Source organism: Podarcis vaucheri, assembly GCF_965113315.1.
Source record: "Podarcis vaucheri genome assembly, chromosome: 12".
In the NCBI taxonomy this organism is placed as follows: domain Eukaryota; kingdom Metazoa; phylum Chordata; class Lepidosauria; order Squamata; family Lacertidae; genus Podarcis; species Podarcis vaucheri.
The window spans coordinates 62,001,447-62,027,708 of record NC_138750.1 but is presented as its reverse complement, the minus strand read 5'-3'; the positions used below and the strand labels follow the sequence as shown (position 1 = coordinate 62,027,708).

Below are 26,262 nucleotides of genomic sequence, written 5' to 3'. Positions count from 1 at the left end.
GCGTACACCCCTTTGCGCATGTGCGCACGTGCACACACACTCACTTCTCAAGACAGGAGCCCAAGCACTGTGGAAATTTAATCCGCCATTCTCGTTGCACCTATAATCTCTGGCTGCTGCCTCCCTGCTGGCATCTAGCTGGCAGAGCATCAAACTTTTGCCAGGCTGCCAAGCCTCCCACCAACCACTCCTCAGGTTTTGGACACCAGAAATCCAAAAAATGGCTTCTCTTCCTCCCCCCGGCCACTCACTTGTGTTCCACCTCTGCCAGGACCTTGCGCACGGCCGCATACTTGACGTTGGCGTCCGTCAGGGCTTTGAGGATGTTCTCCTGGGCGGTCAAGTTCTGTTCTAAGTAGACCTTGATCTGGTCATATTTCTTCAGCTGCTCCTCGAAGAGTTTCTGGAGAGAGACGGAGAAGTCAAGGCAAAGCTACGATAGGCTGGGGAGGAGGGAGAAGGGGATTCTGGGAATTGGTTGACGCAGGGAGAGGAGGCCGGTGGGGTGTGTGAAATGCACACCAGAGCATATTTTAGGCCTTTGGGTTATCGGAGGTGCGGAGAAAGGGCCACAGCTCAGTGGAAGAGGGTCTGCCTGGGTTCAACTCCAAAGGGCAACTCCAGGTAAGGCTGGGAGAAAACCCTGCCTGAATTCCTAGAGTGCCTGGAGGGTTCCTAGAGAAATTCAGCGCCCTCTTCTGATTAGACTATCATAGAATCCTAGAGTTGGAAGAGACCACAAGGGCCACCGAGTCCAACCCCCTGCCAAGCAGGAAACACCATCAGAGCACTCCTGACATATGGTTGTCAAGCCTCTGCTTAAAGACCTCCAAAGTAGGAGACTCCACCACACTCCTTGGCAGCAAATTCCACTGTCAAACAGCTCTTACTGTCAGGAAGTTCTTCCGAATGTTTAGGTGGAATCTTCTTTCTTGTAGTTTGGATCCATTGCTCCGTGTCCGCTTCTCTGGAGCAGCAGAAAACAACCTTTCTCCCTCCTCTAGGTGACATCCTTTTATATATTTGAACATGGCTATCATATCACCCCTTAACCTCCTCTTCTCCAGGCTAAACATGCCCAGCTCCCTTAGCCGTTCCTCATAAGGCATCGTTTCCAGGCCCTTGACCATTTTGGTTGCCCTCCTCTGGACACGTTCCAGTTTGTCAGTGTCCTTCTTGAACTGTGGTGCCCAGAACTGGACACAGTACTCCAGGTGAGGTCTGACCAGAGCAGAATACAGTGGCACTATTACTTCCCTTGATCTAGATGCTATACTCCTATTGATGCAGCCCAGAATTGCATTGGCTTTTTTTAGCTGCCGCGTCACACTGTTGGCTCATGTCAAGTTTGTGGTCAACCAAGACTCCTAGATCCTTTTCACATGTACTGCTCTCAAGCCAGGTGTCACCCATCTTGTATTTGTGCCTCTCATTTTTTTTGCCCAAGTGCAATACTTTACATTTCTCCCTGTTAAAATTCATCTTGTTTGTTTTGGCCCAGTTCTCTAATCTGTCAAGGTCGTTTTGAAGTGTGATCCTGTCCTCTGGGGTGTTAGCCACCCCTCCCAGTTTGGTGTCATCTGCAAATTTGATCAGGATGCCCTTGAGTCCATCATCCAAGTCGTTGATAAAGATGTTGAATAAGACCGGGCCCAAGACAGAACCCTGTGGCACCCCACTAGTCACTCTTCTCCAGGATGAAGAGGAACCATTGATGAGCACCCTTTGGGTTCGGTCATCATTTTGATGTGTTCAGAAAAGAATAACAAGACCCCAAACGTTGCCTTAGCTGCCTCCCCAATTGATCTCTCTACTGAGACAAGAGAGAGAAGTGCCAGGCTTTGTATAAACTGGACATGGATCTGTGAGAAAGACAGGGAAGAGGGAATTCGGAGAGGGGGCTGTCCCTTCGCCAGAAAGGTTACTCCTGCTGCATTTCGCTACTCTGAACATAACAGAGGCTTCCGGATCAGGCCAGTGGCCCACCAGATATCTTTTCTAGTAAACCTGAGCCCCACAGCCCTCTCTCCCCTCCTGTGGTTTCCAGCAAGGAACGCTCTGTCTCAGGAGACCAGGGCCCTGCAGGATCTGATTTCTTTCCACAGGGCCTGTAAGACAGAGTTGTTCCGCTTGGCCTTTGGCCTGGAATCAACTTGATCCCTTTCCACTCTTTCCTTTTTCCTTTCTCCTTCTGTGATGAAACTCCTATTTTGGAACTTCCCTGGCTTGTTTCTGGATCACGTAGGACCAGTCTGGATAGTTGGCCTTGGCGAAGATTTGACGTTTTCATCCCCCAAAAGTTTTTGATTTGAGTTTCTACTGAAAGGAGGCTGCATTTTAATGTTGTATTTTAATCTTGTTTTTAAGTTGTGTCTTAATCAATTGTTTTTATACCTGGTGTTAGCCGCCCTGAGCCTGGTCTTGGCTGGGGAGAGTGGGGTATAAATAAAATTATTTATTATTATTATTATTATTATTATTATTATTATTATTATTATTTTGACCATAGAGGCAGAGAACAGCCGACAACAGCCAACAGCCCTCTCCTTTGCGATTTTGACTAATCCTCTTTGAACGTCATGCGGGTTCGTGGCCACAACTACATAACCTGCCCGTCTATTTTCCAGGGGCCTCGGTCCTGTATACCTGAAGGAGCGTCTCCACCTCCATCGTTCTACCCAGACACTGAGGTCCAGCACCGAGGGCCTTCTGGCGGTTCCCTCCCTGCAAGAAGTGAGGTTACAGGGAACCAGGCATAGGGCCTTCTTGGTGGTGGTGCCCGCCCTGTGGAACGCCCTCCCACCAGATGTCAAAGAGAACAACAACTACCAGACTTTTAGAAGACATCTGAAGGCAGCCCTGTTTAGGGAAGCTTTTAATGTTTGATGTATCACAGTATTTTAATATTCTTTTGGAAGCCGCCCAGAGTGGCTGGGGAAACCCAGCCAGATGGGCGGGGTATAAATAATATATTATTATTATTATTATTATTATTATTATTATTATTATTATTATTATTCGCTTTCCCATCAGCTTCAGGAGGAACTGGGTGGCGATGGGGGTGCAGAACGGCCGACCGGACACCCTGTCTCCCTCCCTCCCAGCCGCCCACCTTCATCTCAGACCGGTCCGTCGTCACCAGCGAGGTGGTGATGTCGTCCTTCTGGATCATCTCGCGCAGCTGCTGCTCCAGGGAGACTCGCTGGTCCTTCATCTCCAGTACTTTGGCCAGGATCCTCTTCAAGGTCTGCATTGCCTGCTGGTCGTCTGGGGAGGAAAGAGGCAGAAAGGGGCTGATGGGATTTGTAGTCCAAAAGACATCTCCAGGGCAGCAGGTTGGCAAAGACCGGTTTTAATTTTTATTTTTTAAGGTGCAGGATTTCAATTACTGCACCAGGATTAATTCTGCCATCTACCTAGATTCCACAAAGTGGACCTGTTCCCATACTCTGGCCTGCATTTTTTAAAAACAGACGTGAATGATTCCTTCTACCGAAAGGGTGACCCCGCAGTCCAATGGCCTACAACCGGTGAGCTGGGAGCCACAACTGGGTGACAACCTGATTTCAGGTGTGTGACAACAGCAGGGTAAAGAGAGAGATAAAAACTTTAAGAAGCAGGTTCCCCCAAATGTATGTTTGGGTTGCAGAAGGATTCTGGATTTGAAACAGCTGATGGAAACTGCGCTAGAAATCAGTCTCTGCAGATCCTGAAACATCACCCAAAGCTGCCATGAAGCTTGCCGCTTAGACTTGGCCCTTAGACCTGAAGGAGTGTCTCTACCCTCATCGTTCAGCCCGGACAGTGAGGTCCAGCTCCGAGTGCCTTCTGGAGGTTCCCTCCCTGTGAGAAGTGAAGCTACAGGGAACCAGACAGAGGGCCTTCTCGGTGGTGGCGCCCGCCCTGTGGAATGCCCTCCCACCAGATGTCAAGGAGATAAACAACTATTTGACATTTAGAAGACATCTGAAGCCCTGTATTGGGAGTTTTTGAATGCCTGATGTTTTTGAATGTCTGATGGCATCAAATCAAATCAATATTATTATTATAAGGGTGGTTGTGAGAATAATATGGAGAATCGTGCCTTGAACTCCTTGGAGGAAAGACAGGACATATATGTAATAATGGTCTTTATATAGGTAAAGGTAAAGGACCCCTGGATGGTTAAGTCCAGTCAAAGGAGACTCTGGGGTTGCAGCGCTCATCTTGCTTTTAGGCCAAGGGAGCCGGCGTTTGTCTGCAGACAGCTTTCCAGCTCATGTGGCCAGCAGGACTAAACTGCTTCTGGCGCAACAGAAAACCGTGACGGAAACCAGAGCACATGGAAACGCCGTTTACCCTCCCGCCACATTGGTACTTATTTATCTACTTGCACCGGCATGCTTTTGAACTGCTAGGTTGGCAGGAGCAGGGACCGAGCAACGGGAGCTCACCCCGTCGCGGGGATTTGAACCGCCGACCTTCCGACCGGCGATCCCAAGAGTCTCAGTGGTTTAGACCACAGCGCCACCCGCATCCCTGGTCTTTACATAGCTCTGTTTAGCAGGGGAGGAGAATGCAGCGGGGGGTTCCCCCATATTTCAGAGCGTGTAGAATCACAGAATTGTAGAGTCGGGACCCCCAAGGGTCATCCAGACCAACCCCCTGCAATGCAGGAATCGCAGCTAAAGAATCCATGATTCACGGCGCCTGTGGGCTCAGCCGGCAGCAAGCCGTAACAGAGAAGAGACGGCGGCAACCGCCTTCCTTGTCCTCCTCACCTTCCGTCAGGCTGGGGGTGGGCAAGGCGGCCCTCACTTGCTCCAGGGGGCCGCTGAGCAGCCGCAGGTTGCTGATGTGCAGGTTCATAGCCTTGTGGAGCTCCGTGTTGGTGAAGCTGGCCTTCTCGTGCACCTCCATGTACTTGGCCCATTCCTTGGCTACTTCCGCCAGCCCGGAGGAGGGCAGGGTGGGAGGGGAGCCCTGCTGCGGGGGCAGCTTTCCCCCCAGCGCCTCTCGCAGCTTCTGCTCCTGGGCTTCGTCCTCGTCCAGCAGGTCCTTGATCTCCTTCAGAGACGCTTCGACGTCCGTGAAAACGCCAGAGAGCGCTGGAGGGGAGAAGAGGGAGAGATGTTGTTTTTTATATATATAAAATTTTTATTGGTTTTTCACACTTTATATAACAATACAAAAACAATACTCAACACAAACAAACAAACATGTATAATTTCAAATCCTTTTTTCTTAAACCTTACTTCCCCGACTTCCCCATACCTCCCCTTTCTGCATCCCAATTGAAATTTATTTCAGCAAATCCTCCCCCTTAAGTTTATCTAATTTTCCCTTGTTCTTTTCTTTTACTTAATCTTTTACAGCTATAATCCCCTTTTTTCTATAACCTCAACATTTTAGCACTCATTAATTTTACATTCTTTTTTGAGATAAATTTTAAATTTCTTCCAATCTTCTTCCGCCATCTCTTTTCCCTGGTCTCGGATTCTGCCAGTCATTTCAGCCAGTCCAAGAGGGAGAGATTTTGAGATTTCACACCATTGGTGGGGCTGCCCATCCGTCCAAATCCCTTGCGCCTTTGCAAGTCTCCCCGCGCTCCAAACTTTTAAGCCCCTGATGTCGGAGGCTTAAAGGGGGAAAGGGACCTTTTCCAAGTCTCCCAATGCTTCCATATATATATATATATATAATTTGTATTAAGAATTTCAGCATAACCATTTATCAAAGACATATCATCCTCATTTCCCACCCCCTCTATTTTTCCCTCCACCCTCCCCAAGAAAAGTCCACCTTCCCACCCCGGCCCGGACTTCCCTCCGCTCCTCTCTCTGGTTTTTCAGCACATGCTATTCTCTGCATATTGACAAAAGAACCGTGGGCAAGGGAAATTGATGGACTATATGGAGCTGGCGAAACTGACACACAAACTCTGATAAGGACAACTGTGACTTTAAAGAAGAATGGGAACCTTTTACAAAGTACTTAAAAGAAACAACAAAATGAACTGGGCTCCTTGGCAGGTTTTGAAGAAACAAACACAAATTTATTACAGTGGTACCTCAGGTTACATACGCTTCAGCTTACACACGCTTCAGGTTACAGACTCCGCTAACCCAGAAATAGTGCTCCAGGTTAAGAACTTTGCTTCAGGATGAGAACAGAAATCGTGCTCCGGAGGCGCGGCAGCAGCAGGAGGCCCCATTAGCTAAAGTGGTGCTTCAGGTTAAGAACAGCTTCAGGTTAAGTACGGACCTCTGGAACGAATTAAGTTCTTAACCCGAGGTACCACTGTATTGGTAACATGTAGACAGGTAATTTAAGGATCCCAATGCTTCCTTCTTAAGCCTACAAGACAGGGGACTTAAAGGAGAAGAGACATGGAGGAGAACAGAAGAACAGCCTATTGGATCAGGCCAGTGGACCATCTAGTCCACGGGTGTCAAACACAAGGCCCGCGGGCCGAATCCGGCCCGCCAGACCTCGTCATGTGGCCCGTGGCATCAAGGGCGAGGAAGCCTTCCCTGCCTGCTTGCAGACAGGGCTCCAATCGACGCACCCCGTCGGCCCTGCCTACCGGCCGGTCCCTCAACTTTCGCCTCCTCGCGGGCCGGGCAAAGAGGCTTTCTGCTTGCTCGGTCCAGTCCGGGGCTTGCTGCGGAGGAGGCGGTCCCGCGAAGCCGAGCTCGGAGCCGGCTGCCTCTGCCCCTCGGAGCCTCCCAGGCGCGGCTGCTCGAGGGGGCGGGTCGCGCGCGCGGCAACTTTTGGAGCCTGAGGGAGCTGCGGAGGCTGGCAATAATCTCGGGCGCCCCTCCAGCGGAGCGCCGCCGCAGCCCCCACCCCATCAATCCCCACGCCCGCACCGCCAGCCCCCGACGGGCGCCCCCTCCCCGGCTTGCCAGCTCCGCGCGCGCTCCGCCTCGCCTGCCAGCTCGGCTCCCTCCTTCCCTCGCGCAGCTTGTTTTGAAATTCTCCTTCCAGCTCCGCCGCAGCTCGCCCGCTCCCTCCGCCCTCGCCGCCGCCGCCTCCTCCTCCTCCTCCAGTCGCCTCCCCTCGGCTGTCCCCGGCACAGGCTGCCTCACGTACGCGGCTGCAGGCAGCCCCCGGAATGGAGTCCCCGCGCGCGGAAAGGAGTGGCGGGCGCGCAAAAGGAGAGAAAGCCGCCGGCGCGCGGAAGGGGCCGGTGGGTGGATGGATGGACCGGCGGGGGCGGAGTCACCTGGCTGGAGGGAGGTGGCGCGCAGCAGAGCTTCCAGGAGCGGCGGCAAGTTACCTGCGCGTCGCCAAGGGCGCACCTGCCTGGCCGCCAGCTGGAGGCTGAGGGCCGCGCTATCTAGACTTTTGGCTTTTGGTCTGCAGAAAATGCACCCACACCCAACAGGGGGTGAGAAAGGCCTAAATAGCTTTTTATTATCACTATATGTATATCCCACCGCCTCCTCCCCACCTGCTCCCTCGCCAGCCAGCCAGCCAGCCATCCGCGCACCCTAGCCAGAGAGCCCCGGCCGTCCCCGTCGCGCAATCGGCTGGATCTCCCTTCAGCAGGCCGTGCTCACAACTCGGCCCAGGGACCCCCCAGCAGCGGATCTCCGGCCCAGCTGAAGAATCCGGCAACAAGCCCCCTCCTCCCCAATCGCTCCACCGAAATACGCTCCAAAACCCCCCAGATAGGCCGCCGGCCGCCAAGTCTCGTGGCGCCCTGAGCGAGGGTCTCTCCCCAACACCGCCACCTCCAACTGCGTTCTCCCGGCTACCCGAGCGAACCAGCGGCAGGACCCCGGTATGGGCCCCCCCAATAATTTTTATAAGTCGGCGCCCCTGCGCGCCAGCATCTGGGCAGCTGGAGCAAAGTGGGAGCCTGCCAGCAACTTGGCTGCGGGAGCCTGGCTACGCACGCCAACACATCGGCTTTCTCCGGGCTGGAGGACTTGGCGGATAGCCCCCTCCCCAGGAGCAACTGCAGCAGCTCGGGGCCCCAGCAGGACATCCTGGCCACCCGCGCCCGCAGTGCCGCTGGGGCTCCCTTGCAAGGAAGAAACTGCTGCTGTCCAAACTGCAGCTCCGTATCCTCCGACTCCTGAGTGCAGCGGCAGGGCGGGGGGAGGCAAGATTTGCTTCTGCTCCGCTCTGTTGGGACAGGCTCCTGTCTCCTCCCCGTTGGAGCTCCAGTCTGCCTGGAAGCCCATGTCGTCATCTTTTTAAAAAATCATTATTATTTCTTCTTCTATTCTTATTTAAAATCATACTGGAATAGGTATATTAAATAGTGTATAGGTTCAAGACAACACACACCAGTGCCTAAGGAAAAATAACTTTGATAAAGTCCTACAGATACAACCGGCCCTTTGAGGGTGACCAAACTGTTAGGATATTTCCGTTCCACCTTAAAGGGAGCAGGCTTTGTAAGCAACAGAGTCTGCGCATGTCCTGATCACAGGATGTTTTTGTTCTGATATTCCTTTCGTTTTTGTCAGTCGGCTCAGAGACGCTGACAGAATGGACGTGTTTTCTTTTGTTCTGTTCATGTTCTAATAAAGTTTGTAAATTATGCTCTTCTGCTCTTCTGTGATGCAAGCTTTCGGCTGTGTTTCTGCTGATAAAGAGGGTGCACCAGCCTAGGAATGCGGCTAGGAATTTCTAAGGCTTTGTGCCCCTAACTGTTGGATCTGCGTGACTACGGGAGGCCGATGGACGTCCAGAACTCCGGCTTGGGGGCTCATGATGGGCACTATCTCCCTGGCAGTTTCCCAACACAAACTGCTGATGTGGCCCCCCGATGAATTTGAGTTTGACACCCCTGATCTAGTCCATCATCCTGTTCTCACAGGGGCCAACAAGATGCCTGTGGGAAACCAGCAAGCAGGATTCGAACACAGGAGCCCTCTCCCCTCCTGCAGTTTCCAGGAACTGGCATTCGGAAGCATTGCTGTGGGGGCAGAGCAAAGCCTGCATCGTTGCTAGTAGCTAATGATAGCCCTATACTCCATGAATTTGCCTCATCCTCTTTTAAAGCCATCTAGAATGGTGGCCGTCGCTGTCTCCTGTGGCAGGGAGTTCCACAGTTTAACTGTGCTTCTGTTTGAAGAATTCCTTTCTTTTATCTGTCCCTAATCTTCCAACATTCAGCTTCACTGAACATCTACGAGTTTTAGTGTAGTGTAGAGAGGGAGATAAAACGTTTATCTATCCCGTTTCTCCATGCCATGTCTGATTTCATAAACCGCTATCGAGCCACCTCTCACCTTTCCTCCAAACTAAAAAGGGGAGTTGCTGAATCCCCTTGATTTTTTTAGCAGCCCTTTTCCAACTTCTCCTCCGGAGGCTCAAGGAAGCTCAGGAGCCTTTGCAAAGGCCTCTTTGAAATAGCTCACTCCTGCCTGTGAGCTGCTTCAAAGGGCGCTTTTGCGCAGAAGAAGAAGAGGAGTTTGGATTTGATATCCCGCTTTATCACTACCCGAAGGAGTCTCAAAGCGGCTAACATTCTCCTTTCTCTTCCTCCCCCACAACAAACGCCCTGTGAGGTGAGTGGGGCTGAGAGACTTCAGAGAAGCGTGACTAGTGCAAGGTCATCCAGCAGCTGCATGTGGAGGAGCGGGAAAGCGAACCCGGTTCCCCAGATTACGAGTCTATCGCTCTTAACCACTACACCACACTGGTTCGCACAGCTGTGATCGCTGCTCAGTGGAATAGGTAAAGGTAAAGGGACCCCTGACCATTAGGTCCAGTCATGGCCGACTCTGGGGTTGCGGCGCTCATCTTGCTTTATTGGCCAAGGGAGCCGGCGTACAGCTTCCGGGTCATGTGCCCAGCATGACTAAACCGCTTATGGTGAACCAGAGCAGCGCGCGGAAATGCCATTTACCTTCCCGCCGGAGCGGTACCTATTTATCTACTTGCACTTTGACGTGCTTTCAAACTGCTAGGTTGGCAGGAGCAGAGACTGAGCAACGGGAGCTCACCCCATCGCAGGGATTCGAACCGCCGACCTTCTGATTGGCAAGTCCTAGGCTCTGTGGTTTAACCCACAGTGCCCCCCGCGCCCCACTCAGTGGAACAGCAAGGATTAAATCCTGCTGCCTTGGCTGTGCAATCTTGCAAACCAGGATTAAAATCCTGTCCTCCACCCATCGGCTGACATCGCCAAAGACATCAGCTGATGGGCATGGTTTGGGGGAAATGGTCTTGCAGGCCAAGACTGGCCCGGAGGCTGCAGGTTCCCAACCCCAGTGTATAACATTGTTGTAGTAATAATAATAACAATTTATTATTTATACCCCGCCCATCTGGCTGGGCCTCCCCAGCCACTCTGGGCGGCTTCCATAAAAACGAAAAATACAGTAAAATATCACACGTTAAAAACTTCCCTGAACAGGGCTGCCTTCAGATGTCTCCTGAATGTCAGGTAGTTGTTTATCGCTTTGACATCTGGTGGGAGGGCGTTCCACAGGGCGGGCGCCACCACCGAGAAGGCCCTCTGCCTGGTTCCCTGTAGCTTTGCTTCTCGCAATGAGGGAACTGCCAGAAGGCCCTCGGCGCTGGACCTCAGCGTCCGGGCAGAATGATGGGGGTGAAGACGCTCCTTCAGGTATACTGGGCCGAGGCCGTTTAGGGCTTTAAAGGTCAGCACCAACACTTTGTGCTCGGAAACGTACTGGGAGCCAATGTAGGTCTTTCAAGACCGGTGTTATATGGTCTCAGCGGCCGCTCCCAGTCACCAGTCTAGCTGCCGCATTCTGGATTAGTTGGTTTCCGAGTCACCTTCAAAGGGAGCCCCACGTAGAGTGCATTGCAGTAGTCCAAGCAGGAGATAACCAGAGCATGCACCACTCTGGCGAGACAGTCCGCGGGCAGATAGGGCCTCAGCCTGCATACCAGATGGAGGTGGTAGACAGCTGCCCTGGACACAGATTTGACCTGTGCCTCCATGGACAGCTGTGAGTCCAAAATGACTCCCAGGCCGCACACCTGGTCCTTCAGGGGCACAGTTACCCCATTCAGGGCCAGGGAATCCTCCACACCTGCCCGCCTCCTGTCCCCCCAAAACAGTACTTCTGTCTTGTCAGGATTCAACCTCAATCTGTTAGCCACCATCCATCTTCCAACCGCCTCCAGACACTCACGCAGGACCTTCACCGCCTTCACTGGTTCTGATTTACGTGTTCCAACACAAAAGCTTACAGTCAATTACTATAGAAGTTTAAACAAGCAGCTAGTCCCTCAGCAACTCCATCACAAGTTCTCCATCACTGAAAAGTTCTGAGTGGTCTCTTCCTTGCGCGGACATACACACCTCATTCCCAGCCCCATAAACGTACCCTGCATGGACTGAACAAGGTTTTTCACGGTCTCTGGGCGCACGCTGAGCGCTGCGCATTTCTCCATCAAGACGGGTGGGATGTGGTTGTACATGTCCAGGTTGTCGACCGTCTCGGGGTCCAGCTGCAACGAGTCCATGAATTGTCTACAAAGAGAGAAACAACATTTGGGCTCCACTTTTGAACATGGAGGTCTGGTTGGAAGAAACATAGACCTTATTGGGACAGAGCTTCTCCGAGACTTGATGTCTAATATAAAGGACTACCAAAAAAACCGGCAGAGAGGGACTGAGAGAGATTTGAGGGCCTCGGACGTGATATCTCCAGGCTGATAGCTGACAGATTGAGGGACATTTTTTGGGGATCGAAACCGGGAAAGGGGGGGTGAGAGTTTTGGAATCCAAAGAGAGTTTTGGAATCCAAAGGGTGTATAATTATATGTTGTCTCTCTGTTATTTTGTTTTGTAATTAATATAAAAATTGGGAAATTTGTGGAAGGGAATTTGGGTCGACTTTAGGAAAGGGTGTAAAGAATGAGTATTGCTGTTTAAATTGAGGTCTATAAGTTAAAATTGGTTAATTAAGATCAATAATAATAAGGTAAAAGTAGGGGACAAGAACTTGCTGAGCTAACTATTGGAATTGGAATACAAGAAGGGGAGGTGCGGGGAAGTCAGGGAAAGATGCTAAGAAAATAAGGATCCGAAATTATACTTGTTATTTGTGTTGTGTTTGTCTGTGTTTTTGTGTTTGTTTAAAAATTTGTGAAACTTTAATAAAAATGTATTAAAAAAAACAAAGAGAGAAGCGTGACAGGAGGGGGTCACACGGCAGAGCTTGGATTATCCCACCCCTAGGCGGAGCCTCAGAAGGACCGGAAATCAACAGGCACCCCCAAACTCGGCCCTCCAGATGTTTTAGGACTACAACTCCCATCATCCCTAGCTAACACGATCAGTGGTCAGGGATGATGGGGACTGTAGTCCCAAAACATCTGGAGTTTGGGGGTGCCTGCTATAACACAAACTGGTTTTTAAAAGCCTTATTTGTAGCCACACCGGAGAAACTGACCCAGGAACTTTGCGTTCTCAGAGGGGAAATTCCAGCAAATTCCAAATATGACATCTTCTGGCGCCGTTTTGATTACCATATTGGCCTGAATATAAGAAACTCCAGCGGGTGCAGAATGCCGCGGCAAGACTCCTTATGGGGTCCTCACTGCGGGATCACATTCACCCGGCGCTATACCAGCTGCACTGGCTCCAGGTGGAGTACAGGATCAGGTTCAAGGTGCTGGTTTAAACCTTTAAAGCCCTATACGGCCCAGGACCCTCGTACCTACGGGACCGCCTCTCCTGGTATGTCCCATGGAGGACCTTACGGTCTTCAAACAAAAACATCTTGGAAGTCCCGGGCCACAGGGAGGTTAGGCTGGCCTCAGCCAGAGCCAGGGCTTTTTCGGCTGTGGCCCCGAACTGGTGGAACGCTCTGTCCCAAGAGACTAGGGCCCTGCAGGACTTGACATCTTTCCGCAGGGCCTGCAAGACAGAGCTGTTCCACCAGGCCTTTGGCCAAGGCACAGCCTGACTCCCTCCTTTGGTAATCCTCACAGGACTCTAGCCCAATGGCTGCCATCAATTTGATTTTGAATTGATTTTAAAATGAATTGATTTTAGAATGTTGTGTTACTTTTATTGTTAGCTGCTCTGAGCCCGGCTTCGGCTGGGGAGGGCGGGATATAAATAAAAATGTATTAGGAGGATGATGATGATGCGGCGTGACCCATGAGCAAAGAGGCAGCCCCCCTCACCCCACCCTCCACGGTGGTTTCCCCCAGTCCCAACGTCAGGGTCCCAGATCCCAAGAGCCTTAAATACGTACTCCAGGACTTCGTTTTTGGCGTCGATCTTGGCCATCACTTCTCTCAGCAGCTTGGCCTTCTCTTCGCTGTAAGGGAAACACAGAGGCTTATTCTATATAGCAATATCTCCGTCAACATCCACCTTGTCTAGCGTCCATTCTGGCGAACGTCCGTGGTAAACCCAGAAGTACCAGAACGGGTTATTTCCGGGTTTGCCGCTCACGCATGCGCAGAAGAACAAACCGCTTTGCCCTGTGTCCTTTTCGGCTAGAGGCCGGGGCTCCGGAACAGATCCCGGCCGCAAAACGAGGAACAACTATATTTTAGGTCCGCAAGCTGCATGTATTCCATCAGCTTAAGTTGCCATTCGTCTTTGGTTGGGACCTCACTCATTTTCCATTTTTGGGCTAACAAAACACAGGCCGCAGTAGTGGAATACATAAATAACCTTTTTTGACACCTGGAGATTTCTGTCTGAATTATCCCCAACGAAAAGGACTCTGGTTGTTTTGGGGGTTTTTTGGAAAGTACTTTTAAACATTTTTTCCCAATTCATTGTAAATTATTTCCCAATGCTATTTTACCCTTTAACAGGTCCACAACATACGATAGAACGTACCTTCATCTTCACTGCATCTCCAGCACTTGTAGAATATGAGAACAAGAACATATCGTATTTTTCGCTCTATCAGACGCACCTGATCATAAGACGCACCGAGTTTTAGAGGAGGAGAACAAGAAAAAAAATGTTCTCTCCTTCTCTGCGCAGCGCCCCTTCAGCGAAGCGGCAGGAAAAGCGGAGCCCCTTCCATTTCACCTCCCGCTTTGCTGAAGGGGCGCTGCGCAGAGAGGGAAAGCTGCGCAGCGCCTCTCCAGCGAAGCGTAGTGAAGCCAGGAGAGCAAGAGGGCACCGATCCCTCTTGCTCTCCTGGCTTCAACGAAAGCTGCGCAGCCTGCATTTGCTCCATAAGATGCACACACATTTCCCCTTACTTTTTAGGAGGGAAAAAGTGTGTCTTATAGAGCGAAAAATACGGTAAGTTTAAATAAGACTGGGAAATGCTTATTGAATATATGGGGGGAAATTGTGTGCACTTGAAAAAGCCAGCAGCATTAAGATAAATCCAACTGTGTAAATACGTTTTGATGGGTGTAATGATGGAATACTGAATGGTTTAGTTTATGTAAAATATGCAGGGATTTATGTTATGCAAAATGAACCATGGAAAGAGAAGAAGGGAAGTCATTGGTATTTTAAGGTTGTTTAAATGAATATTCTAAAATGTAAAACAGAAAATTTAATAAAAATCATAGGAAAAAAGAGAAATACAGAGGCTTAGAAGCAGTCGAATGGGCAGCGTATTTATTATTATTAATATGATTATTCAAAGGCGGGGAATTCTACAGGGTAGCGCAACTGAATTAAAGGTCTAGTTCCTACACTGTGATGAACAGAGCTCCAGTTGATGCCTAAAGGAGTTCCTCGCCTACAGACTGCAGTGATCGACTGGGGGTGTAAGGAGCGAGACAATCTCTCATGCCCTATCATGGCCCACATCAACTCTCTCTTATAGATAATAATTTTCATTGTTTTCAATTTTACATTTCAAAAAAAAAACAAAAACATTTTACAAACTTTTAAATATCCGATGACTTCCCTTCTTCTCCTTCCATGGTTCATTTTACATATCACACATTCCTGCGTATTTTACTATAACCATTCAAATCAGTTTTCTGCTTTAACATCCATCAAAAATCATTTGTTAAATTTATCTTAATGCTGCCAGAGTTTTCAGCTGTATGTACTCAATAAACGTTTTCCTTCTTTAAATATACGTTCTTCTTGCTCTCTTATTCTGTGTGTTAAATTTGCAAGTTCTGCATATTCTGTCAACTTAAACTGCCATTCTTCTTCAGTTGGGACCTCACTCACTTTCCATTTTGGGGCTAAAAAAACATGGGCCTCAGTTGTTGCATAGATAGATAATCTTTTCTGACACCTAGGAATTTCTGTCTGGCTTATTCCCAATAAAAAGGGCTCTGGGGTTTGTTTTTTAAAGTAATTTTGAACTTTTTTTTCAGTTCATTATAAATCATTTCCCAATACACTTTTAACTTTTTGCATGTCCGCCACGTATGAAAAAAAGATTCCCTCTGCTTTTTTTTACACTTCCAACACATATCTGATTCTGTTTTATATATCTTAGCCAACCTAGTTAATTACCATCTATGGATCCTTTTCAAATAATTCTCTTTCAATGAATAAAATGCAGTAAATTTCAGGTCACTTTTCCGAAGTTTCTCCTGGAAGTTAAAATCTAGGCACATGTCAACTCTTGGCCCACAATACTCCCACCCTCTTCCTGTTTAGGGAGGTTCTTAATTTTTGCTGTTTTATCGTGTTTTTAATATTCTGTTGGGAGCCACCTAGAGTGGCTGGGGAAACCCAGCCAGAGGGGCAGGGTATAAATAATAAATTCTTCTTCTTCTTCGTATAAATAATAAATTCTTCTCCTTCTTCTCCTTGCCTTGTTATCAAGCCTCCCATCTCAACCCTTTAATCCCCACCTGTTTTCCTGCAGCCCCCCCCCCATGGAACTGGCAGGCCAAACAGTCTCCCAGAATGCAAAGCAGCTGCTCACCTGTAGAGCGAGGAGGCCTCATGGGCAGCCATTGGAACCAGCTTGGCAAAAATGTCAGGGCCTGTGACAGCCGGGTCTGTGGGGTTGACAGGAAGGGCTTTCACAAGAGGTGCACCTGCAGATGAAGTGATATTGGGTTAATAAAGAATTTGAGGACAGAGAGTTGATTCCTAAAAAAGGGAAAGGCAAAGGATCCCTGGACGGTTAAGTCCAGTCAAAGGCGCCTATGGAGTTGCGGCGCTCATCTCGCTTTCAGGCCAAGGGAGCCGGTGTTTGTCCGCAAACAGTTTTCCGGGTCATGTGGCCAGCAGGACTAAACTGCTTCTGGCGCACCAGAACACCGTGATGGAAACCAGAGCGCACGGAAATGCCGTTTATCTTCCCACTGGAGTGGTATCTACTTATCTACTTGCACTGGTGTGCCTTTGAACTGCTAGGTTGGCAGAAGCTGGTACAGAGCAACGGGAGCTCACTCTGTCATGGGGATTCAAACCGCTGACCTCCCGATCAGCAAGCCCAGGAGGCTCAGTGGTTTAGACCATGGCACCACCCGCGTCCCTAGAGGTGATACCTAGGCCACACCGGATCCATAGAGTGCTGATAATCTTGTAGCTTCTGTAAATGTTTGAGTTTACCCAGTCCTGTATGCTCATTTGGCTTTTATTGTTACGACTATGTTTATATCCCACCCTTCCTCACTTTTGTGGGTAGCGATTGAACAAGTTGTAAAGAAATCTGAACAGCCCACAACAAAAGACTAAGTAAGACAGTGGCCAATCACTGCCACGAAAGCCCAGCCCATCAAGATGCAGCAAAACCTTCCCCAATATCATGGCGTCAGCAGGAAACATCTGACGTGAGATCCCCCAACAGCCTCCGCTCAAAGCCTGGGAGAATAAGAAAGGTTTTTGATCATCACCAAAAGGCGGCCAAAAGTGATGCCGATCAGCTTTCAAAACTACCGGCTGCACATTTATGCTTTGGGTAGCCCTATGCTGCACCAGATATGATGGATGTTGAGGAAAAATGCATGATGGGAGTTGTAGTCCAGACCATCCGGAGGGCGCCTGGTTGGGGAATGATGGGCTCCTTCTGCCCTACCCAAGACCAGCAGTCAGAGAAGACGATAGGGCTTGCTCCAAAGCTGGGATAGCTCAGCTCATAGAGCGTGAGACTCTTAATTTCAGGGTTGTGGGTTTGAGTCGCACATCAGGGAAGATATTGCTGCATTGCAGCGAGCTAGATTGTTAGAATTCCTGCTCCATGATTGCAGTCATGGGATTGTTGTCTTTCACATGACGGTATATGTTTTGACTCCACAGAGTGGGAAGTGACGGAGGCAGGATGTTTGTGTTCCTGTGTTCCGTGAAGTGGGACTGTTGTCCTTTGTTCTTTTTCTCTTTGCTGTCTGATGCTAGAGAGAGAGGGAGCCATGTTGCAGTGCTCCATGTGTGTTTATATGTAAATAAAGTAGATTAGCCAAAATGCTGAGTTGCTGGGGTCCTGTCACACAAGCTGCGAAGACTCTGCAGATCCCTAAGTGTGCCAGTGTTGGTTGGCATCAGTCGCTGTGTTGTTCGGGCTGAAGAAAGCTTATGAAGCTCCCGAACGATCAACCAGAAGAAGAAGAAGAGTTTGGATTTGATACAGTGGTGCCTCGCAAGACGAAAAGAATCCGTTCCGCGAGTCTCTTCGTCTTGCGGTTTTTTCGTCTTGCGAAGCAAGCCCATTAGCGGCTTAGCGCTATTAGCGGCTTAGCTGATAAGCGGTTTAGGGGATCAGCTGTTAAGAGGCTTAGCGGATCAGCTGATAAGCGGCTTAGCGGCTTGGGAAAAAGGGGGGGGACTCGCAAGACATTTTCGTCTTGCGAAGCAAGCCCATAGGAAATTCGTTTTGCGAAGCACCTCCAAAACGGAAAACCCTTTCGTCTAGCGGGTTTTCCGTCTTGCGAGGCACTCGTCTTGCGGAGCACCACTGTATCCCACTTTATCACCGAAGGAGTCTCAAAGCGGCTAACATTCTCCTTTCCCTTCCTCCCCCACAACAAACACTCTGTGAGGTGAGTGGGGCTGAGAGACTTCAAGAAGTGTGACTAGCCCAAGGTCACCCAGCAGCTGCATGTGGAAGAGAAGAGACGTGAACCCGGTTCACCAGATTACGAGTCTACTGCTCTTAACCACTACACCACACTGGCTCTCAAGGAGGGAGAGAACATGCCAGTCGGGCATGTGTCTCTGCCAGGGTCCTACTTGAGTGTAGGCTGAACTCCTGACCGCTGGAGGTCCCATCCAACTTTACAATTCTATGAAAACAGAGTGTTTTGATTTACCTTTCACCGACTGCAAGGTATCCAGAGCAGGGACAGCCTCGTGGTAGATGAAGTCGTTGTCCTTTTTGGCAGAGTTGTACCTGCAAAGCGACAACAGGCTTGAAGGGTGTTGCTGCTGGGGGCGGGGCTCTTTGGGGGCAGATGCCCAGGAAGAAGTATCACATATTTTCGCTCCAAGTACAGTTCCAAGAAAGAAACCAATATCATAGTTGTACATTTTCAAAGGGTGTTATGTTTAGGGATGCCCCACACCCAAAGTCAGAGGAACTACAGACAGTGGGACTTTGGGGGGGGCTCCAGAAATGTGGGGAATACTAGGTAAAAGCCAAACTTGGAAAGAGGGAAGGAGGTGAGGATGTTCTGGTCAGTATCTCCTTACTTCCCAAGCCCAAAGTGAAAATTTGCAAATCTGTGTGCATTTCTTTTTCAATTGAAACTTTCCCAACATAGAATACGATAAAAAAACAGATGAATCTGAATAAAAATGGAAAAAGTAAATAAAAAAGAGGAAGAAAATAATGCAAAGCCCTCTATCAGAGGGAGATCTCAATTAACCCTTGTCTCGCATAAAAAGGGGGTGGACGCTCCCAGCTCTCACCTGGGAGCAACTCGTTCTTCTCCCATGCGCGCGTTTCTTGAATTCATTATGTAGAGTAACTTAGGAATCCAAATGCATGGTCCACAAATGACAACACTTTGGAGGTCCCAGGTCACAAGGTGGTTAGATTAGTCTCAACTAGGGCTAGGGCCAGGGCCTTTTCAGTACTGGCCTCAAGTTGGTGGAACGCTCTGTCACAAGAAACTAGGGCCCTTCGGGACTTGACATCTTTCCGCAGGGCCTGCAAGACAGAGCTGTTCCACCTGGCCTTTGGTTTGGACTCAGTCTGACCCTTATGTTTCCTTCCCCTTATGGTCTGGATCTATCGGCTATTTTAAAATGAGGCTGCATTTTAAATTGCATTTTAACCTGTATTTTATTTTCTTTTTCTTTTCCCCCTATTATGTTTTTACTTTGATTCTATTGGTGTTAGCTGCCCTGAGCCCAGCTCTGGCCAGGGAGGGCGGGGTATAAATAAAATTATTTTTTATTATTATTAAGTGTTTTTTTTTTTAAAAAAAGGTTTTCTAGACCTTATGGTTTCACAGAATCACAAAAATACGGAGGGAATGACTGGAAGAGCAGAACTGAGCAAAGCAAAGGTCTACGGGTGAGACCATCAGACCCGTCAACATCTGACTTCTGACTGGCAGTGGCTCTCCCAATTTCCAGACAGGAGTGCTTTCGCTCTCTCTCTGCACCAGGCAGGTTCTCTTGGTGCAGAGCAGAGATTAGGGAAGGGAACTGGTGTGACAGGGACCCAGGCCCATGCACGCAAAGAGTTAACAGGTAGCAGCGACTCACTTTCCTCCAATGACATCCATGGTGAATCTCAGGGCTTCCTGTACCGTCTCAGGCTGACCCTGCAAGAAGAATTGTCAGGTTCAAAACATATCCATAATAAGCAGGTGGTCCTCAGGCAGAGATGGCAGGGAGCAGGATAAGGGTACACCAACAATTCCCAAAGTAGGCAGTAGCAGCCACTGGGGGGATTCGCTAGGTAAAGGTAAAGGGACCGACCCCTGACCATTAGGTCCAGTCGGGACCAACTCTGGGGTTGCGGCGCTCATCTCGCTTTATTGGCCGAGGGAGCCGGCGTACAGCTTCCAGGTCACGTGGCCAGCATGACTAAGCCGCTTCTGGCGAACCAGAGTAGCGCACGGAAACACCGTTTACCTTCCCGCTGGAGCGGTACCTATTTATCTACTTGTACTTTGACGTGATTACGAACTGCTAGGTTGGCAGGAGCAGGGACCGAGCAACGGGAGCTCACTCCGTCGCGGGGATTCGAACCGCCGACCTTCTGATCGGCAAGCCCTAGGCTCAGTGGTTTAACCCACAGCACCACCTGTGTCCCTTAGGGGGATTCTCTAGGGCAGGGGTCTGCAACCCACGGCTCCGGAGCCGCATGTGGCTCTTTTACACCTTTGCCGCGGCTCCGGGGCGGATACTAGCGAGGGGAGGAGGCGCATTGTGCGCCCCGACACTCCCCACTGTGGCGGGCGCTGTACTAGCTGTGACGTCGCATGGGGGCGGTGCGTGCGTTAGTCACGCACCGTCCCGACGTCACCTTCCCGGTTTTGCGGCTCCCAGTTTTTTTTCCTTTGGAAACGGGTCCAAGTGGCTCTTTTTGTCTTAAAGGTTGCAGACCCCTGCTCTAGGGGAAGCTAAGAGGCAAGGGGGGCAGCGGGGAGGGGGCGCAGCCATCAACAGCCCTCTCCTCCATCAGTTGGTCCAATCCTGTTTTAAAGCCATCCAAGTTGGGGGCCATCACTGCCTCCACAGTTTAACTAAATAACTTTTCAAGCCACTTTCAGGAAGTGGGTAGGAAGAAAGGGTACCTTGGCCAGTTTGATGGCTTCATTGAGCTTGTCCAGAGCACTCTGGAAGTAGATGACCTGCAAAGGAGGCAGAGATTCAGACAACCAAAGTCCACTGTCAAACTGGCTATGCTTTCTATTAAAAGTAAGAAAACTGAGCCTTTCTCTCACACACGTTATAAGAATTTTAAGGTCTCAGACTTAGAATAAATATTCATAAATGTACGCATATCTAAATATATGAACAGCATGTGTGAAATAGTATGGGAGAGCAATCCCGAAGCCATTTTGACTCTCCCAATGACCTCAAATAGTCCACTGCAGTAAGGGGAGGCAAATGGGGAAACTCTTCCCACTGCCTTTTTGCTTGCAAATCCTGTCTTAAGGACGTATTTGTGTATGAATATGCTAGACTGCCCGGGTAACGCAACCAGTGACCATTATCAGTATCCTGGAAGACAGGATTTCTGCTGGAGACCGACACCCTTCTGTGATGTATGTATGATGTTTCAGGGGGCTGGTCTTGGGCTACAGGGTGGGCAATTTCAAAGGTCTATATAGCGGCTTGTGACCATTGTTCAAGGTTCTCCTCCCTCCTGCGTGTGATGAGTGGGGACCCTGTTGCAACAGTTCCTTGAATAAAGATCAGGCTTACTAGCCACTTTGCTTCTCAATATATTCTGGTTGGCCCCTGTTACTTTCTCCTACCAATAGGGAACCCACTTAAGGACTTGATATGGGCTCTGGAATTCCCCATAAGGCAGTCTTTCTTATAACACACACACAAATTCCCTGCAGGTAGAGAATTTGCACGCGAGGAGTGCCATAACAGAGGGTCATCTCATCACAAGAAGCCCCACTTGCAGCCTGAAGTCCATTCGCAGGGCTTCCGCCACACTGGCCACGTGTGAGGACTAGTGCCTTAGGTAGTCATAGACGTGGCGAGGGAACAGAAGAAGCTCCTTCTGGACTCATCCTGGCAAGGGCTTCAAAGGGAGGTCTGTGCCCGGGAGAGAAGGTTTGGCTTCCTTGCTGTGCCCTCTGCCTCCTCCCCTTGGCTCCTGGAGCCCATCTAAACCTATCTCCCAAAAACAGCTGTCCTTCAGTTATTGTAACATCAACAATACAAGGGCAATGCTGAAGGTTTCGCTGTTTGGGGCAAGAGTACTGTTAGCCCAGAAACAGAAGTGAGAAGAAATTCTGACAATTCTGACGAAAGAAGAATGGAAGACGAAATTAATGGACTATGCAGAATTGGACAAAATGACAGGAAGGATTCGAAACCTGCGGGACCAGAGATTTACAGAAGATTGGAAGAAGTATATGAATTATTTGAAGAGCAGCTGCAATCGACAAATTACACTAGTAGGACTACAAGAAGTTTTGTAAGGAGAAACATACGAAGTGTTATAAAGTAGAAAACGGTAGAAATATTGGTTACGAGTTTGGAATGTAATAGGGAAAATAAGAAATGCATACTAAGAGATTCAACTGGGAAATTTCCAAACAGGACTGATGGAAGTCAAAAAAATTGAATAAGATGTAAAAGTATGTTTAATTACTGTTGAAAATGGTATGTTAAAACACACACACACACACACACACACACACACACACACACACACACAGTGGTACCTCAGGTTAAGTACTTAATTCGTTCCGGAGTCTGTTCTTAACATGAAACTGTTCTTAACCTCAAGCACCACTTTAGTTAATGGGGCCTCCTGCTGCCGCCACGCCGCCGGAGGATGATTTCTGTTCTCATCCTGAGGCAAAGTTCTTAACCCAAGGTAATATTTCTGGGTTAGCGGAGTCTGTAACCTGAAACGTATGTAACCTGAAACGTATGTAACCCGAGGTACCACTGTGTGTGTGTGTGTGTGTATCTATATCTATATCCATATCTATGCCTGTATTACAAGGTTCAGTACCACGGACAGCGTAAAACCTTGCCCAAGCCTCTCTACCCCTCACCTATTGCAGAATCACGGAATTGTAGAATCGGAAGGCACCCCAAAGGACATCTAGTCCAACCCCTTGCAATGCAGGGACACAGCTTAAAATCACTGACAGATGGCCAGAGAACCTCTGTTTAAAGACCTCCAAAGGAGGAGAGCCTGCCACTTTCCGAGGGAGCCTGTTCCACTGTCAAACGGCTCCTGCTGTCAATTCTTCCTAATATTGAGTCGGAGTCTCCTTCCTCGTCATTTGAAACGGCTGGTTCCACTCCCACTCCCTGGAGCAGCGGGAAACAAGCCTGCTCCCTCGCCCACGTGACAGCCCTTCAGGTATTTGAAGTTGGCTACCTTTCCGCCTCTCATCAACCAGGAGATTGACCGCGGCAAGCAGTCTGTGAGTTCTCCACCCACCCCAGAACTTTGGAAGCAAACAGGCTTACCCTCTCGCCGTACTTCTGCTGCTCCTCCGCCTGCTTACCCATGTGCAACTGAAAGACAGAGAAGAATCGCAGTTCTTGTAGCAGCCAGCCAGACACAGCACCCCTGGGTTGGTCCCAGGCACCACCTCACAATCTGGCATCGCCTCCATCCGCCCCACAAACCCTCATCCCTCGCGCAGGAAGCTGAAATCAAAAGCTCAACCCACACGCACAACCCCACAGACAGAAGGGGCTGGGAGGAACAGACAGGCGAGTTCTTCCCCTAAAGCCTCATTCCAGTGCTCCCATCCCGGTGAGGGTTGAGACGACAGAGCCAATAAGAGCCTTCAGGTTCCAACACAAACCAAAGGATAATAATAATAATAAATAAATTATTTGTACCCCGCGAATCTGGCTGGGCTTTTCCAGCCACTCTGGGTGGCTTCCAACAAAATATTAAAATACAATAATGTATTAAAAATTAAACGCTTCCCTAAACAGGGCTGCCTTCAGATGTCTTCTAAAAGTCTGGTAGTTGTTTTTCTCTTTGACATCTGGTGGGAGGGTGTTTCATAGGAGAGGCACCACTACCGAGAAGGCCCTCTGCCTGGTTCCCTGTAACTTGGCTTCTTGCAGTGAGGGAACCGCCAGAAGGCCCTCAGCGCTGGACCTCAGTGTCCGGGCAAAACGATGGGGGTGGAGACGCTCCTTCAGGTCTACTGGACCGAGGCCGTTTAGGGCTTTCAAGGTCATCATCAACACTTTGAATTGTGCTCGGAAACGTACTGGGAGCCAATGTAGGTCTTACAAGACTGGTGTTATGTGGTCTTGGCAGCCGCTCCCAGTCACCAGTCTAGCTGCCGCGTTCTGGATTAGTTGTAGTTTCCGGGTCACCTTCAAAGGTAGCCCCATGTAGAGCACATTGCAGTAGTCCAAGCGGGAGATAACAAGAGCATGCACCACTCTGGCGAGACAGTCTGCGGGCAGGGAGGGTATGTTTATTTTCCACCTCTCCATTTTGAATCTCTGGCCCCATATCTGCACAAACGTATTAATTAATTACCGCCGCTAGGTTCATAGCAGGGGCAATCAGAATAAGGGCCACTAACTGACGGCTGATTCAGGACTTTGAATTGTGCTCTTATATCAAAGTTCCTTTTCTGCGTATACTGTAATGTTTTACTGTTGCTATGGCCATTGGCTAATGCGAATAAAGTTTTATCTTATCTAACCAAGGGACGCGGGTGGAGCTGTGGGTTAAACCACAGAGCCTAGGACTTGCCGGTCAGAAGGTCGGCGGTTCGAATCCCCATGATGGGGTGAGCTCCCGTTGCTCGGTCCCTGCTCCTGCCAACCCAGCAGCTCGAAATCACACCAGTGCAAGTAGATAAATAGGTACCACTCTGGCGGGAAGGTAAACGGCATTTCCGTGCGCTGCTCTGGTTCGCCAGAAGCAGCTTCGTCATGCTGGCCACATGACCCGGAAGCTGTACGCCGGCTCCCTCGGCCAATAAAGCGAGATGAGCGCCACAACCCCAGAGTCGGCCACAACTGGACCTAACGGTCAGGGGTCCCTTTACTTTTATCTAACCAAAGGATGAAGTGTGGGGAGGTCATGTTGGGTGAAGCCCAGCTCACCGGAGCAGGGTCCCCCCAGGATACTCACATGGGCCACGGCAGCGAAATAGTAGATCTTCATCTGCACCAGCTTCTTCCAGTCCTTCTGAATCTTCCCCAGCAGGGAGGCTGTTTCAGAGTTCTCCAAGGCTCGACACGCTTCTTTGTAGTAATCCACCACCTTGGGAAGGGAATTTGGGGAGGGCAGGAAAGGTTCTGAATGATTGCTGCTTTAGACGCTGACAAATTTTCCCCACTGCAGGAGCCGAACTGACGGATGCGTACCACGAGAAAGGAGAACCCATATGAACATTGGAATAACTTTCTAAAGGTAAGTGGACTCTCTTTCGCTGGAGGTTTTAATGGAGAATTTGGATGGGCATCTGTCGGGGATTCTTGAGCTGGGATTCCTGCATTGTAGGGGGTTGGGCTAGATGGCCTTTGGGGGTCTCGTCTGATTCTACAGCTCCATCGGGGAGGGCATGTGGGACAGGCCTGTCAAGCAAACCTAACTGCACAGCAAAAAATGCACCTGGCTGCTTTAGAAGAAGGCGCTAACCTGCCCCAGGCTCAGGGGGAAGACACTTTTCAGGCACTGGTCACCCAAGTTCAAGGCTCCCAAACTGCTCACCTGGGCACTGATCCTGGCCACTAGGAAGCTCTTCCGGTTGTCCAGCATCGATTTCTCCAGAAGGCACTCCTGGGCCTGGCCCTTTAGACATGTAGGTGACGAAGAAATAAATAATAATAATAATAAATTTTTAGTTATATGCCGCCCTTCCCAGTTCAGAAAACCGGGCTCAGGGAGGTTAACAACAAATTTAAAACACTTAATTGATGCAACCAAAAGCATAAAATACAGTATAAGACGTGAATAACAATAAATTCAGAATTCAAAAATCAATTTGGGGGGAAATCTAGCCAATAAACATCAGATGATCGTCAGGGCTAGCTGGCTAAATTAGTCCTATCTGGGCCAGCAAGGAGACCAGGGGAGAATTAGCTGTGGGATCCCAGAGCGGGTAATCTTCATAAAAAGGGGAGGGGGAGGGAAGGAAGGGGAATAAAAGATCAGGCTAAGTTCAAATTGAAAGCCAGGCGGAATAGCTCTGTCTTAGAGGCCCTGCAGAAGGAAGTTAAATTCTGCAGGGCCCTGGTCTCATGGAGCAGAGCATTCCACCAGGTCGGAACCATCACTGAGACGGCCCTGGCCCTGGCGGAGGATAATCTGACTTCCTTAGGGCCAGGGACCTCTAAACTATGGTTATTCATGGACCTTAAGGTCCTCTGCGGGGCATACAAGATGCTTTCAGTTACAGTGTTCTATAGCCTTGGACGCAAGGCTGCAGGTAACCTCAAGAGAGCAGTCCACTGCAGCTACTGTCGCATGAGCGGAGATCACATAGGAAGCACGTTTTAAAATCGGCCAGCCCGTTTAGAACAATGAGTCGCTCTGAACTGCCCTCCGCTTTGGAAATACAGGGAGGAGAGAGCTGTCTGTGGCCACTAGCCACGATGGCTCGGCTCTACACTCCAGAAACTGGAGGCAGTAAGTGCTTCTGGGTACCAGTTAGTGGAAGCCACAGGAGGGGTGAAAGAGGGTCTTGTGTTCGAATCCTGCTTGCTGGTTTCCTATTAGGGCTTCTGGTTGGCCATTGCAAGTGGACTAGTTGGCCCTTTGACTCCCCTTCCATTCTCAGCACCTTCACCAAGGG

General features: G+C 49.6%; 1 protein-coding gene across 1 annotated transcript in view; it reads right to left on the bottom strand.

Moving 5' to 3' along the window:
- Positions 1-26,262, bottom strand: part of PTPN23 (protein tyrosine phosphatase non-receptor type 23) — a 61,450-nt gene that overhangs the window by 16,984 nt on the left and 18,204 nt on the right. Inside the window, exons 7-18 of the mRNA XM_082192142.1 lie at positions 25,179-25,259; positions 24,597-24,728; positions 22,952-22,999; positions 20,575-20,631; positions 19,538-19,596; positions 18,136-18,215; positions 15,807-15,921; positions 13,185-13,250; positions 11,304-11,449; positions 4,761-5,087; positions 3,113-3,267; positions 252-403 (exon numbers count right to left, since the gene is read on the bottom strand). Coding sequence (XP_082048268.1) covers positions 252-403; positions 3,113-3,267; positions 4,761-5,087; positions 11,304-11,449; positions 13,185-13,250; positions 15,807-15,921; positions 18,136-18,215; positions 19,538-19,596; positions 20,575-20,631; positions 22,952-22,999; positions 24,597-24,728; positions 25,179-25,259 — 1,418 coding nt within the window. The remainder of the gene's footprint in view (positions 1-251; positions 404-3,112; positions 3,268-4,760; positions 5,088-11,303; positions 11,450-13,184; positions 13,251-15,806; positions 15,922-18,135; positions 18,216-19,537; positions 19,597-20,574; positions 20,632-22,951; positions 23,000-24,596; positions 24,729-25,178; positions 25,260-26,262) is intronic.